Genomic DNA, 13,911 nt, shown 5'->3' with positions numbered 1-13,911 from the left:
TGTCATGTATTGTATAGCACTATTGTATTGTATATTTTTGAACTTTATATAATACGGAGTATACAATACACTGGTATGGACAACTGTTCATTATAAAAGCAAAGTTACTTCATCATTATGTTCCATTATAAAAGCAAAGTTAGTGTTCATCATTCTGTCTGCCACATCTTAGTGGTTAAAGTGGCTCAATCAAACTCTTCCCTTCCCAACAATCTTTACTGGCCAGTGGGGACCTGTTTCAGGATATTTATGCAAAAGTAGACTTTTTGTTCATATGAAAACTAATGAAAAGACACAAAGAAAATCAATAATGGAACCTTGAATCAATTATTGAACTTTTCACTGTGCCTTTCATAATTCCCAATACATCAGCTACAGCTACTTAAGCACTTGCTACCATTGCATTCTACTCACAGTTCTTCCTGTTTACTTCAACACTCCAAAATTCAATCTTCTTATTTTTCATCTCTTTCATTGCTGAAAAAATGGCTGAGGCCTTGCTTGGATTTGTGTTAGAGAATTTGTCATCTCTGCTTCAGGATGAACTTTCCACCGTTTTCGGAATCAAGTCAAAGGCTGAAAAGCTATCAACCACCTTAGATCTCATCAAGGCTGTCCTTGAAGATGCTGAGCAGAAACAAGTCACTGACCGCTCTGTTAAGGTATGGCTGCAACAACTCAAAGATGCTGTATATGTGCTTGATGATATCCTTGATGAATGTTCCATTCGATCTACCCGGCTGAGGGGTATCAACTTAAAGAATTTACTTTTTCGTCGTGACATAGGCAAGAGGTTGAAAGAAATTACAAGGAGATTAGACGATCTTGCTGATAGTAAAAGCAAATTTATTCCTCGAGAGGGTATTAATATTAGGGAAAGCTCAATTGAAGTACCTGAATGGCGCCAAACCAGCTCTTTTATTGCCGAACCTAAAGTTTTTGGACGAGAAGATGATAAAGAAAAGATTGTTGAGCTTCTTCTCACCCAAGCGAAGGACTCTGACTCTCTTTCCATCTATCCCATTGTTGGCTTAGGCGGTGTTGGAAAAACAACTCTTGCTCAGTTGGTCTACAATGATGTTAGGGTGACTGTCAATTTTAATACAAAAATTTGGGTTTGCGTTTCTGAGGCATTTTCGGTCAAGAGGATTCTATGTTCCATTATAGAATCTATCACATCTGAGAAGTGTGATTCTTTATCTTTAGATGCAATACAACTAAAGGTGCAAGGTTTGTTGCAAGGTAAAAGATACTTTCTAATTTTAGATGATGTATGGAACAAAACTCAACAAATAGAGTCTGGATTAAGCCAAGAGAAATGGAATAAGTTGAAATCTGTGTTGTTGTGTGGATCTAGAGGTTCTTCCATTTTAGTTTCCACTCGAGATGAGGATGTTGCGGAAATTGTGAGAACATGCCAAACTTATCATTTGTCTGGTCTCCCAGAAAATGAATGTTGGTTGTTGTTCAAACAATATGCATTTGGACACAACAGAGAAGAACGCACAGAACTTGTGGCAATAGGTAAGGAGATAGTAAAGAAATGCGGTGGATTGCCTCTTGCGGCACAAGCATTGGGAGGTCTGATGCGATCTAGGAGGGGAGAAAAAGAATGGCTTGAAGTAAAAGAGAGCAGAATTTGGGATTTAACACATGAGAATTCAATCTTGCCTGCCTTGAGGTTGAGCTACTTTCATTTAACTCCGACCTTAAAGCAGTGTTTTTCTTTTTGTGCGATATTTCCCAAAGATAGCATAATCATGAAAGAAGAACTGATTCAACTTTGGTTGGCTAATGGATTTATTTCGTCTAGAGAAAATTTGGAGGTCGAAGATGTTGGCAACATGATTTGGAATGAATTGTGCCAAAAATCATTCTTTCAAGAGATCAAGATTGATACATATTCTGAAGACATTTCTTTTAAGATGCATGATCTTGTCCACGATCTTGCTCAGTCGATAATGGGGCAAGAATGTGTGATTTTAGAGGATGAGAAGACTAAATTGTCCGAAAGTACCCATCATATTAGCTTTCACTTTGGTCCCAATTTATCGGTGGATGAGAGTGCTTTGAAAAAATTAGAGTCCCTACGCACAATGTTTGAGTTGAATCGTTGTCCATATTCATGGGGCCTTTCCCATTCCTTACAAACTGATCACTTCCCATTCCCCACAAACTATTCTCTTCGGGTTTTACGCATTTCCCCATTCCAGGTATTATCACTCGGAAACTTAATTCATTTAAGGTATTTGGAACTTTATGGTTGTGACATTCAAAACATCCCTAATTCGATTTACAACTTACGTAAATTGGAAATCTTGAAATTAAAAAGTCTTGCAAAACTGAGATGTCTACCGAAGCGTTTGGCTTGTTTACAATATCTTAGGCATCTTGTCGTCGAACGTTGTGATTCACTTTCTCAATTGTTTCCCGACGTTGGGAAATTAACTTTCCTAAGAACATTAAGTGTATACATCGTTAGTTTAAAGAGAGGACAAAGCTTGACAGAACTACGTGATCTAAACCTTGGAGGGAAACTGAATATCAAAGGGTTAAAAGATGTTGGTAGTTTATCTCATGCTCAAGATGCCAATTTGACAGCTAAAAAAGAACTCCAGAAAGTATGCATGTCATGGAGCATCAATGATGAAATCACCGAGACCCCGAGTTTTAGTTCCGAGCAAGTACTAGAAAGGCTTCAACCTCACACAAATCTCAAAAGCTTGAAGATACGTTACTATAACGGATTATGTTTCCCAAGTTGGATCCAAACTCTAACTAGTTTAGTTTCTTTGGAACTTAAGGGTTGCAACAAGTGTGTGCGACTTTCACCACTTGGGAAACTACCATCTCTTAAGAAACTGAAACTATGTGATATGAATAATGTGAAATATGTGGATGATAATGATGATGATGGTGACGAATCTCACAACAGTATGGACGTGAAGATTTTCCCATCTCTTGAGGAACTCATATTATTCAGATTACCAAGATTGGAGAGGTTGTTGAAAGTGGAAAGAAGGGAGATGTTTCCTTGTCTTTCTTTTTTAAGAATTTCCTTTTGCCCTCAACTTAGATTGCCATGTCTTCCATATGTTAAAGACCTTCATGTATATGGGTGTAACAATGAGTTACTGAGTTCAATCTCTAGCTTCTATGGTCTTACTACCCTTTACCTTTGTATAGGTAGTGGAATAACATCCTTTCCAGAGGGGATGTTCAGAAAGCTTACTTGTCTTGAATCTCTAAATGTACAGTATTTTGAGAACTTGAAGGAGTTACCAAATGAACCCTTTAACCTTGCTTTGGAATATCTGGAAATCATTGGGTGCATTGAGCTTGAGTCTTTACCAGAAAAAATTTGGGAAGGTCTGCAATCCCTTCAAACCTTAGAGATTCATTATTGTAAAGAATTGAGATGCCTGCCGGAGGGTATTCGACACCTCACTTCTCTAGAGGTTCTGAAAATTTATGGCTGCCCAACATTAGAGGAGCGATGCAAGAAGGAAACAGGGGAGGACTGGAACAAGATTGCGCATATTCCACGAATAATTATTCCCTGCCCCTCGTTATATCCCCCTCCAAATTGGATGGGTATGAATGAAATAATATAAAAAAATGTTGGAAACAGGGGATATTGTTTTGTTTTCTTTCGAAAATGTTTTGTTTGAGTGACGTCAAATTGGATATAAGAAAGGGGTGGGTGGGGTAGCTCAGTTGGCACTTGCTGACTGAGCGGGTGTAGGCTGTTGGTCCAGGGTTCAATCCGTGGCAGCAGCAATGTAGTATTTTCTTTGTAAACAAGTTGGTGGTACTTATAAACCATCAACTTTAAAAAAAAAAAAAAAAATTGGATATAAGAAGGATACATGCTTTGTTTGTTACTTTGTTAAATCCTTTTGAAAATATTTTGTTTCAGGGACTTCAAATGTTTGAATCTTAAGTGAAATTTGTAAATTTTTCAAATATTAATATAACATATTTATATTTATTCTTTGTTATGGTGTCTTAATTTCTTTTTATATTTTAAACCTTTGATAACAATATTTTATTAAATGTAAGTTCGGTCAAGGATTTACAAAGGCATCCCCTCTCCTAGTTTCTTTTCATTATCGTAACAAAAGGTTTAGACGGGTTCATGAAAAATGTGGTTTCTCAAGTAATTTTTCAACCTTCCGCTTTTTTGAATAATCTCAATTTTAATCTCCAATAATTTGTAGATGACACAATCATTCTTGGTCAATCTTGCTGGGAAAATATCTGGACGCTCAAAGTGATTTTGCGCTTCAGAATATCTCCAATAGTTTTAGGCTTAAGAATAACCTTTCACAAAAGTAGGATTTTGGGCTTCAACATCGATCCAGCTTTCTTGGAGACTGCTTCGGACTTTCTAGCTCGTTCAATTTCACACCTTCCTCTAATTTTTTTGACAATTCTCTTAGGCGTCAATCCTATAAGCCATAATTCATGGCTTCTGATTCTTGATAAATTTAGATGTCGTTTTTCAAGTTGGAAATAGCAAGTTCATCTCCTATGAAAGGCAAATCGTTCTTTTAAATACAGTTCTTAACTTCATTCCACTATATTTCTTTTTTTCTACAAAGCTCGAAAGGTGGTGATTGATGAATTAATCAAGATTCAAAGAGCTTTTCTTTGGAAAGGTGAGGAAAGTAAGAGGTAGATCAATTGAGTATCCTGGTCTTTCGTGTGTAACTCTAAAGCTGATGGGGGATTGGGAATAAAGCACTGTGGGTTTTTTAGTGTAGCTCTGGTCAACAAGTAGATTTAGAAAATTGTGAATAAACAAGATTTACATTGGGTTCATGTTTTATCTTTTTTAAGTACGATGATATAATAAGTCAATTTCTCGACACTTCTATTCCCACGTCTAATTATTCTTCACTGTGGTGGCGAGATATAAGAGATATTATGACTACAACGGGTTCAAATTATGGTTGCTTTGAAAACAACATCTGTTGCAAACTGGGTGCAAGTTGGGACATTACTTTTTGAGGTCGAGAGGGATAGGTCATCAACCACTCAAATTAAGTTTTCCAACTCTATTTGACCATTGGTGTGAACAAAATGTGATTGTTTGTATTGTAGGTTTTTTATCTGATGGCTGCTGGAACTGGAACGTCGAGATTGATCCATTTTTATTCTTTTCCATTTTTATTCTTTGTAGAATCTGAATCACAGCTGGAAGAACTTAAGGAAATATTGTCTTCCTTCTCTCATAATCCGCTTGCTATTGACTAAGTTGTTTGATAGAGATGTGCTTTTGATTTTTCGAAAAATTTGGCATATAAAATTCTGGCAAATTTCTCGTCTTCTGATGTCTCGGTTGATGCAAGGTTGACTGCAACTCTATCTCTAAATTGGAGTTCTTGTGTTCCAAACAACATCAAGTTTTTCGCATGGACATCAAGTTTTTCGCATGGAGGATGCTTGTGAGGAGACTCCCTACTCAAGACGTATGTCTCTCTAAGAAGATGTTATGTCACACTTGCTTGAGTTTTCTAAGTGCTTGGCGGATAATTTAAAAAAATGCTTGTTTGGTCTATTAAGGCCTTTAAATTTTGAGTGGAAAGATTGATTTAGAAATCCTATTCTTTGTTTTCCTAAATCTTGTTGATTATAGACCTTCTTCTTCTCCCTTTGTACATGAGTTGTGTATCCTTAGTATTTAATTTCAATATAATTTTTCGCCATTAATTAAAAAAATAGTGAAAATTAAAGAGTTTAAATATTTACACATGTAAATCAAGGTCAAGTTAAAATATAATTTTTCATCTATAGGAAATTTAGTGGTCATTAGAGGGAAGTAAGTCATTAACTACTATAAGGAATGGATTATAATCAATAATAAGATAATCATCTAGACATTTAGTGAAGAGTATAAACAAAGTTTATCCTGATACACCATCACAATTTTGTAGCTACGTTTAATTCACTCACATTTAAAGATTTTTTAAATGATTGCAATCACTAAATTATCTTCTAATCCAACTAATTATAATTTAGATTTATCAATACAAAGATTCTGTTTATGACATGATTTCTTTGTCTTCTCAAATAATCAATAGATACAACTTACCCCTTTAAGAAAATTATAACAATGAAATGGATAAAGGTGTTTGCCTTTATAACTTTATTCTCATAGAGAGGATTAAAATTTTCTAAATAAATACAGGTGTTTAATATTTTAACATTAAGTATAAGAAATGAGTATAACATGTGACTTTGAACATAAGACAACTCGATTAGACCATTGTAGGAGATATTTTTGGTAATAAGCTTTGTTGCATGGATGTATTCTAGGTGTTAGAAATATTTTACACAATATTATACTATTTTTAGAAAACAGTAAAGGATAAATCATTGTGATCATTAAAGAATAAAATTTTAGACAATGTAGTTTATGGTGTTTAGAGGATAAATTACCAGATGATAACAACTTTTTCTCTTTCAAAGGATAAAAAAGATTTAACCTTATTAGGTGTAGAGTTGACCAAGGGATTTGGCCAAATGATATGTAGGCACCACAATTAGAGAATGCTTTGTGATATTCATATGTTAATCACGGTGGCTAATGATGCTTTGCTCGTTCCTTCTAGTTTCTAGGGGACAATTCCAAAACACATGTTTATGAGTTCTTCTAGAACACCCATTTCTTATTGTGTTCAAATGTCTTTCAACACATGAAACAAAAATTAAAAAATAAAAGGTCCTTCTATTTTTACTTTTTTGAATTTTGCTCCTTCCATTTTTAATTACGGCTTTCTTAGTCCTTGTAATTTTTTTCTTCAAAATTTTAGTCTCTTCTCTTATTTTGGTGTATTTTTTTATGACATGGCAGGTGAAGTAAGGGTGTGTCATGGCTATATGACATAATTCAATTAACTGGTCATTTATAATTATTTTTTATTTTAATAATAAATAAATTTTATATTTGATTCTAAAAAATTAATAACCTAAATTAAATTAGCAATAAAAGTTATTTATCATTTTTGAAAGAAGTGATTTTTTAAATTATTCATCCATTTTTAATGAAATTAATTAATATTAACTTTTAAAATTTTCAAATTATCCAAAGTGGGATTCAAGTCAAGCAATGGACATAGTGTTCCGAGCCTTTTGGTCCAATCATTGTGCCAATCGAGACAGTTTTTTTGTATACAAATGATAACAGATATTACTATTCCTTAATAACATATTCATAGGTTTATGGGCGTGTACTTCAATTTTCGGCGATTTTGAGATAAAAAATTATCTAAACAGTAAGAGAGAAAAGTGTGCAGTTTGATTTTATTCGATTGACTTTTAAAAATAAAACCAAATCAAATTAATACGGTTTGGATTGATTCGGTTGATTTTTATAAAAAAAATAATTGAGTCATACATACACATTGACAACATAATTTTGTGTTTAGTCATTTATGAGTTATTAAATAACAACAAAATTCATCATATTAGGACACCAAATTTTCATTTGATATACAAAAATAATATTAGAGAAAAGTGGAATAGAAAACATAAAATTGTAGCATAAAAATATTAAAAAAAATTATAATGAAATAGGAAAAACAGAGGAGATGAAAGATTAGAAAAAATGTAAAAGTAAGAGAAAGAGATGATAGATTGGAGAAGAAGAGGTGCACCAAAAACATAATTGGAATAGAGAACACTAGAATACAAATAATAAGATGAAAAAAAACAACATAAGAAATGAGAGATTTGAGAAGAAGATGCGAGATATACTTGAAAAAGAATATGAGAAGAATGTGTGATAGCACTAGTAAAAATTTGAGAAGACTTAAACTGAAACCTTACGTGTGAGGAAAAAAAATCATTCATAATCGTAAGGCTAATACATAATAGGTTTAAGTTTGTGTTATATACGAGTTAAGTGAAGTTTGAATTGTAACATAATGTGATTTGGTTCGGTTCGGTTCTATTTAATTTGTAAAATACAAACCGCAAACCGAACCGCGTAGTTTTGATAAAAAATGACTCAAACACATCCGAAGGTTTTTTACGATTTCGATTTGGTTTTGTTCGATTTTGCAGTTTTCTATTGGGTCGACTCGATTTTGAACATCCTTAGAGAAGATTGTATCCCGTGTAAAGTATTTGCAGTAAGATTTAAAACATATAAAAAATTGAATGAAGATCCATTTTGGTCCTCACAAATATTACAAGTCAAATTAGTCCCTCACAAAAAAAATCCAATGTCTTTAAAAGACATCTATGTGTCTTTATCAATTGGTGAATGTACATTCATGACAAGTAATTCTCATGATTTCTACTAATATTAATAAATTATGTGCATAAATTGTTTAAGATTACTAGAAATCACGAGAATTACTTTTAATGAATGCACAATGATTTAGTGGTAAAAATTGTAAGATGTGGTTTAAAAGGTCTGAGTTCAACTTATAAGAAACAATTTTGGTTTTTTTATATTATTAATTCATAATTGTTTAAAAATTAAATAAAAAATTGGTTTGACAAAAATATTAAAGAAGGACTAATCTGGTTCGGTTAAATTTTGTAAGAGATTAAACCGGGTCTATTTTATTGTGAATAGGGGTGGGAATAGGCTAGGCTAGGCTAGGCTTTATAAGGCCTAGGCCTGGCCTACGATAAACTTACAAGGCCTGAGCCTGGCCTATGGCCTACTATAGGCTCGTTTTTTCAGCCTGACCTGGCCTTTTTAAAAGCCTGGACTGGCCTGAAAGCCTATTTAAAAGCCTCTTTCTTATTAATGTTTTCAATTAATTCATATTACTTAATAAGCTTTATAGGTCGCATATATATGAACATTTAGACCGACCTATTTAGCATTTGTTTCTAATATATATTCATATATAGACCAATCTATTTAACATTTTTTCTAATATATTTGCATATATAGGCCAACCTATTTAGACTAACTTTAATATATATGAAAATATAGGCCGGCCTACAAGGCTTTATAAGCTTTTTTAATAGCCTAGGCCTGGCCTATTTTATTAAATAGGCTTTTAAAAAAGCCCAAGCCTGGCCTTTTTATCAAATAGGCTTGGCCTGGCCTGGCCTTAAGTAGGCTAGGCTATAGGCCCCTGTAGGCCGGCCAGGCCTATTCCCACCCCTAATTGTGAAGGACTAATTTGAGTAGTGTAATTTTTGCGAGGGACTAAAAAAGACATTCACTCAAAAATATATATAAAACAAGGGAAATGATATTCCTACACCCATTTCATACACCTACATCTAATACACTATTCACAAATATTTTAAGTAGATTTCACTTGGTTTGTAATTTTCCTAATGTTGGTCGGTGCTGCTTCTTCTTTTTGTAAGCGGGTTTTGAGTACCCCTAGTACTCATTTTTAGTGAATTCCTTGCTTATAACAAAAAAACAAATACGTGAATAGTGTTTTTATAAAATAATTTTTGATAGATTTTTCTATATTTTTTTAAAATTAATTTGGTTAATGAAATATCAAAACTTGGTTAATACAGTTCAGAATTTGGTTAATATATATTTTAACATAAAAAGTATTTTTAAGTTATAAAGTAAAATTGGTTAATTGAGTATTATAAATTGGTTAATTGAGTATTATAAATTGGCTAATATGGTTCATAGTTTAGTTATCGAATAATCTGATATGAAATATTAAATCTTACGTAGTAAACCAACTTTGATTAATATTATGTATTAAGTTGGTTAATATAGGTCATAATTTAGTTAATGAGTTCTCAAATATATATAAAAAAATTAAATAGTAAAATAAAGTTGATCATTGAAGTGTAAAAATTGGTTAATACATTTATAATTTAGTGTCAGTTAGTAATATATATTTTATTGATTAATGAAATAGTGAAAGTGGTTAATAAGTTATAAGTAAAATAAATGGTTAATGACTTATATTTTATGCATTGTAAAGTTGGTTAATGACATAATCTTATATTTGTGTAATAAAATAAATTTTAAAATAAAATATTTCTTTATAAAAAAATAAATTAAAATAATATTATTTTTATATAAAAAAATACTATTTATCATATAAATACAGTGGAAGTATTAAGTGTAAAAAATGATCTGCAAATAGTATTGTTGATAAAACAATTGTAAATAAGTTTTTGAAGATTATATATGACACGGTTCACGCGGAAATAGATACTCTCATGCGTTTTTTATGCTGTCATCTCTCTTGTGCCATATTTGACCATTAAATTTAAATTTAATGATTTAATTTTCTTTCACCTTTTTCTCTCCCCTGTATATAGATTAATTTAATAGTTTGGATTTTAGCAAAATGGAGAGTAAGAGATATCAAGCATGAGAAGATCATATCCCGATTCTCTCTCCTATGAACATTTTAATGGAGACAAAATTTTTTTTTCTATCATATCTTAATTTTTAAGAAAGCATTTAAATGTTTCATGACTTTATGTTTTAGGAGTGGTGATTTGATGAATTTCCTATTATCAAATTTCTTATTTTAATTACTCTTTTTTCTTCTTCATATGGAATAAGAAGATTCTAAAACAAGAAACTCACCTAAAACAAATAATAAAAATGATATCGACAATTTATAATAGATCAAAGATTAATATTATATAAATATATATTATGGATGATTACATTATGAATATTTAAACTTTCATTTTAATATCTTATCAGTATTTTATTATTTTACAAGTCAATCATTTCATAGGTTAGAAAAAGATAAATGACCTTTTTGGTTTGGTGCATGATCTTGCAGGGCGTATTGCAAAAGAGGGGTTTGTAGTGTTAGACCCCTATACACTAATTAATTAAGTTCATTAAAAAATTGACAAATAATATTAACGGTGCATTAATATTTTTCTATTATCATTTGTTCAAACAAAACTGTCATAGCTCAATTGTCACAATGGTTGGACCAAAGGCTTGGAACATCACATGTCCCTAGTTGGAATCTCATTGTTATTTTGAAAATTTTAATAGTTAATGTTAATTTAATTTAAGTTATTAGTTTTTTAAAATTTTAAAAATATAAAATTTAGGTTATTAAATTTTTAAATTTAAATATATAATTTTATACTATTATTAAAATAAAAATAATTATAAATGATGTGGTGATTTAATTATGCCATATGGTCATCACAGGTCATTATTTCACCTGTCATATCACAAAAATAACACTAAAATAAAATTTACATAAAATTTCAGAAAAAAATAATACGGAGATAAATATCAAATTTTAAAATGGGAAACCAAAACTCAAGTAAAATAAAAGACTATAAAGTTGCAATTAAACTAAAATAAAAATGTTTTCATACATTATTTATTATCAAAATCAAAATTAATGTTCGTATACATGATAATTTTCTCCTTAATAGTCTTGTCATTTTTTGTATTGATTTTTCAATATATGATGATATTCAATTTTTCCATAATTTTATGTATAAAGTAGCAACACATTAGGGTGTTGAACTTAATTGACAAATAGTAGTGAGGAATTATAGGATATTGTTGCATTGTATCAAAGCCATTGAAATAGATGTTCATAATCTTATAAAAATAACGGAAGAAAAATAAATTAGATTTAAATATTTTTTTTCACTATAAATATCTTAAATTTTATTTTTAGTTTCTATAAAAAAATGACATATTTTAGTTCTTAAAAAAAATTCATGCATGCAGTTTTAGTCCCTACTATTTTCTCAAATTTTAAAAATTTATGCATGCAGTTTTAGTCATGCTATTTTTTCAAATTTTAAAAACTCTTTAATTATTCTTAAAATTTTAAATTTTTAAATAATTTTTTTCACACGTGTTTAAAATACTATAAATGTTTCTTTATCAAATTATAGAATTTTTTAAAATGAAGATAATTAAATATGCATTTTTTAAATTTCAAAAGATAATCATAAAAGTAATGTAAATCTCAACTTAGAAATCAAATTTTGAATTCTTTGAACTTTTTATAATGTTCTAAACATGTTGTAAAATAATCATTCAAAAATATACATCGGTTTAATAGCAGGGACTAAAACTAAGTGCATAATAACTTTGTGGGGACAAAAACATGTCATTTTTTTAATAGGGACCAAAACCAAAATTTGATAATTTTATAGAGACTAAAAACATACTTAATCCAATAAATTATAACATAATATTCTTACCTAGCCAAATCTAATAATGCACTTTAGTAGGGTGAAAATAGTCTCAGTCGAGTTAGAATTTGTCAAGTTTAATTTTCATCCGCTAAAAATACCAAAGACTAAATTTGGTATGTAGTTTGTCATACATTTTATTTTAGATATGAGACTGACTTTTTCAAAGACTTAATTGATCTGTTAGTCTACTTAAATGCCTATTTCATTTAAACATATGTAAATAAGTAATTTAATTAATATTTATATAGAATAAAAAACTAAAAAATAAATGCTATTAAAAATTTGTTTGCATTGACTTATCAGAACTTGTGTAGTATAAGCTTTGTAGAACTATTTGCTTAGAAAACTTTATGAAAATAAGAGTTTTTAGTTTAGTGCAAAGGGAGTTCTAGTGGATCGGAGGAGTACAAAATTGGAGTAAGTTCACTCAGGTCTAAAATAGGAGAATAAGAAAGGAAGTTTGAAGGTTGAAGTGTTGCTCAAGTGATAGAGCAAATACCAGTTCAAAGGTCAACTTATATAGAAAGACTAGTTGTTACGCTAATCATGAGTAAGCGTTGCTAAAGTTTCTATTGTTAGGGTTATATGTTGTCATTATATTCATATACTAAATAGGTCGTGGTGTTTATGTAAATTTACTCATGTTATAATATTGACGACCCTTTAATCTTAATGTTTGTTTTAACTTTACAACCTAAAACAGGTTTTCATGGTGTGACCTGACATCAAAAGGTTCTTATCATTACTAAATCCAAGATGATCATCTATAAAGTACTAAGCCTAAACATACGTATAAGTTAAATATCCACACGCATTGTAGCAGGATGTGTGTTGAGTCTTGCTACTTTAAGAGTGTTGGGACTTAATGTTCTGTGTTGATTAATAGTCTGATATATCGGCTATAATGTAACACAATGATCTAACATGAAGAAAGAAAGGAGATGCGAATGAGGGTAACAGGTGGTAGTATTATATATTGAGTAAAGAAGCATATTATGATATATGGATGTGCATGATAGATACGTAATGCAGAGACGGACCTAGCTGTAGGCAGGGTGTGGCTTTAGCCACACTAGATTTTTCATTTTTTTATGTTATATATAATCTTTAGTTTTATTAATATTAAGTTAATTTATAAATAAAAAATTACCACCAACACATACTAACTCATTTTTCTCTCTCTTTTAATATCTCTTCTCATTCTCTCTCTCTCTCTCTCTCTCTCTCTCTCTCTCTCTCTCTCTCACACACACACACACGCACACACAATAACGTCTTTTTCTTTTTTTCTCAAACCACATCATCTCTCATATTTGTCTCTTATTCTCATATTTCCTAATCCAAAAACCCTTTTTTTCTCCTATTTGTTCATTTGGCTTGGTTGAATTTATTTGTGGGTGATTGAAAATCAAAGGTAAAGTGGATATTTCAAAATTTCCTCATTCTTTTCTCCTTTTTTAGTTGAACCCTAAAACCCAATTTATTAATAATATCAATTTTCTTAATTTCTCAGAAATTATTTTCTTTCTAATCATTTGGTTTTATTGCTCTCTTTATAGGATGAAGAAGTTTTCTCCAGTACTTTCTAGGGTCAAATATGCTTCTTCGGCTAATCTAGAAGCATCGAAAACTCAACATTCAAGTGAGAGTATCAATGTTGTTGATTATGAATTGTTGGAAACATATATGGGTATTAGGCCTCCAGTTTCAAGCTATCATCTTGACATCCAAAATGAGGTAAAGAAAGCTTATTTAAAA

The 13,911-nt window shown here is 30.8% G+C and overlaps 1 protein-coding gene across 1 annotated transcript; it reads left to right on the top strand.

The window, feature by feature from the left end:
* Positions 1–34: 34 nt before the first annotated feature.
* LOC131629706 (putative disease resistance protein RGA4) lies at positions 35–5,120 on the top strand. The gene has a single exon (XM_058900486.1). It carries the CDS (start codon positions 486–488, stop codon positions 3,612–3,614), a length of 3,129 nt encoding a protein of 1,042 aa, XP_058756469.1. The 5' UTR covers positions 35–485; the 3' UTR covers positions 3,615–5,120.
* The last annotated feature ends 8,791 nt before the right edge of the window (positions 5,121–13,911 follow it).

Source organism: Vicia villosa, unplaced genomic scaffold (genome assembly GCF_029867415.1).
Source record: "Vicia villosa cultivar HV-30 ecotype Madison, WI unplaced genomic scaffold, Vvil1.0 ctg.000600F_1_1, whole genome shotgun sequence".
NCBI classification, from domain to species: Eukaryota; Viridiplantae; Streptophyta; class Magnoliopsida; order Fabales; family Fabaceae; genus Vicia; species Vicia villosa.
The sequence above is the reverse complement of the archived record's forward strand: the minus strand, read 5'-3'. Positions and strand labels throughout refer to the sequence as shown.

Coding starts and splice junctions, on each gene's coding strand:
- LOC131629706 (XM_058900486.1), top strand. CDS start 486: ATGGCTGAGGCCTTGCTTGGATTTGTGTTAGAGAATTTGTCATCTCTG.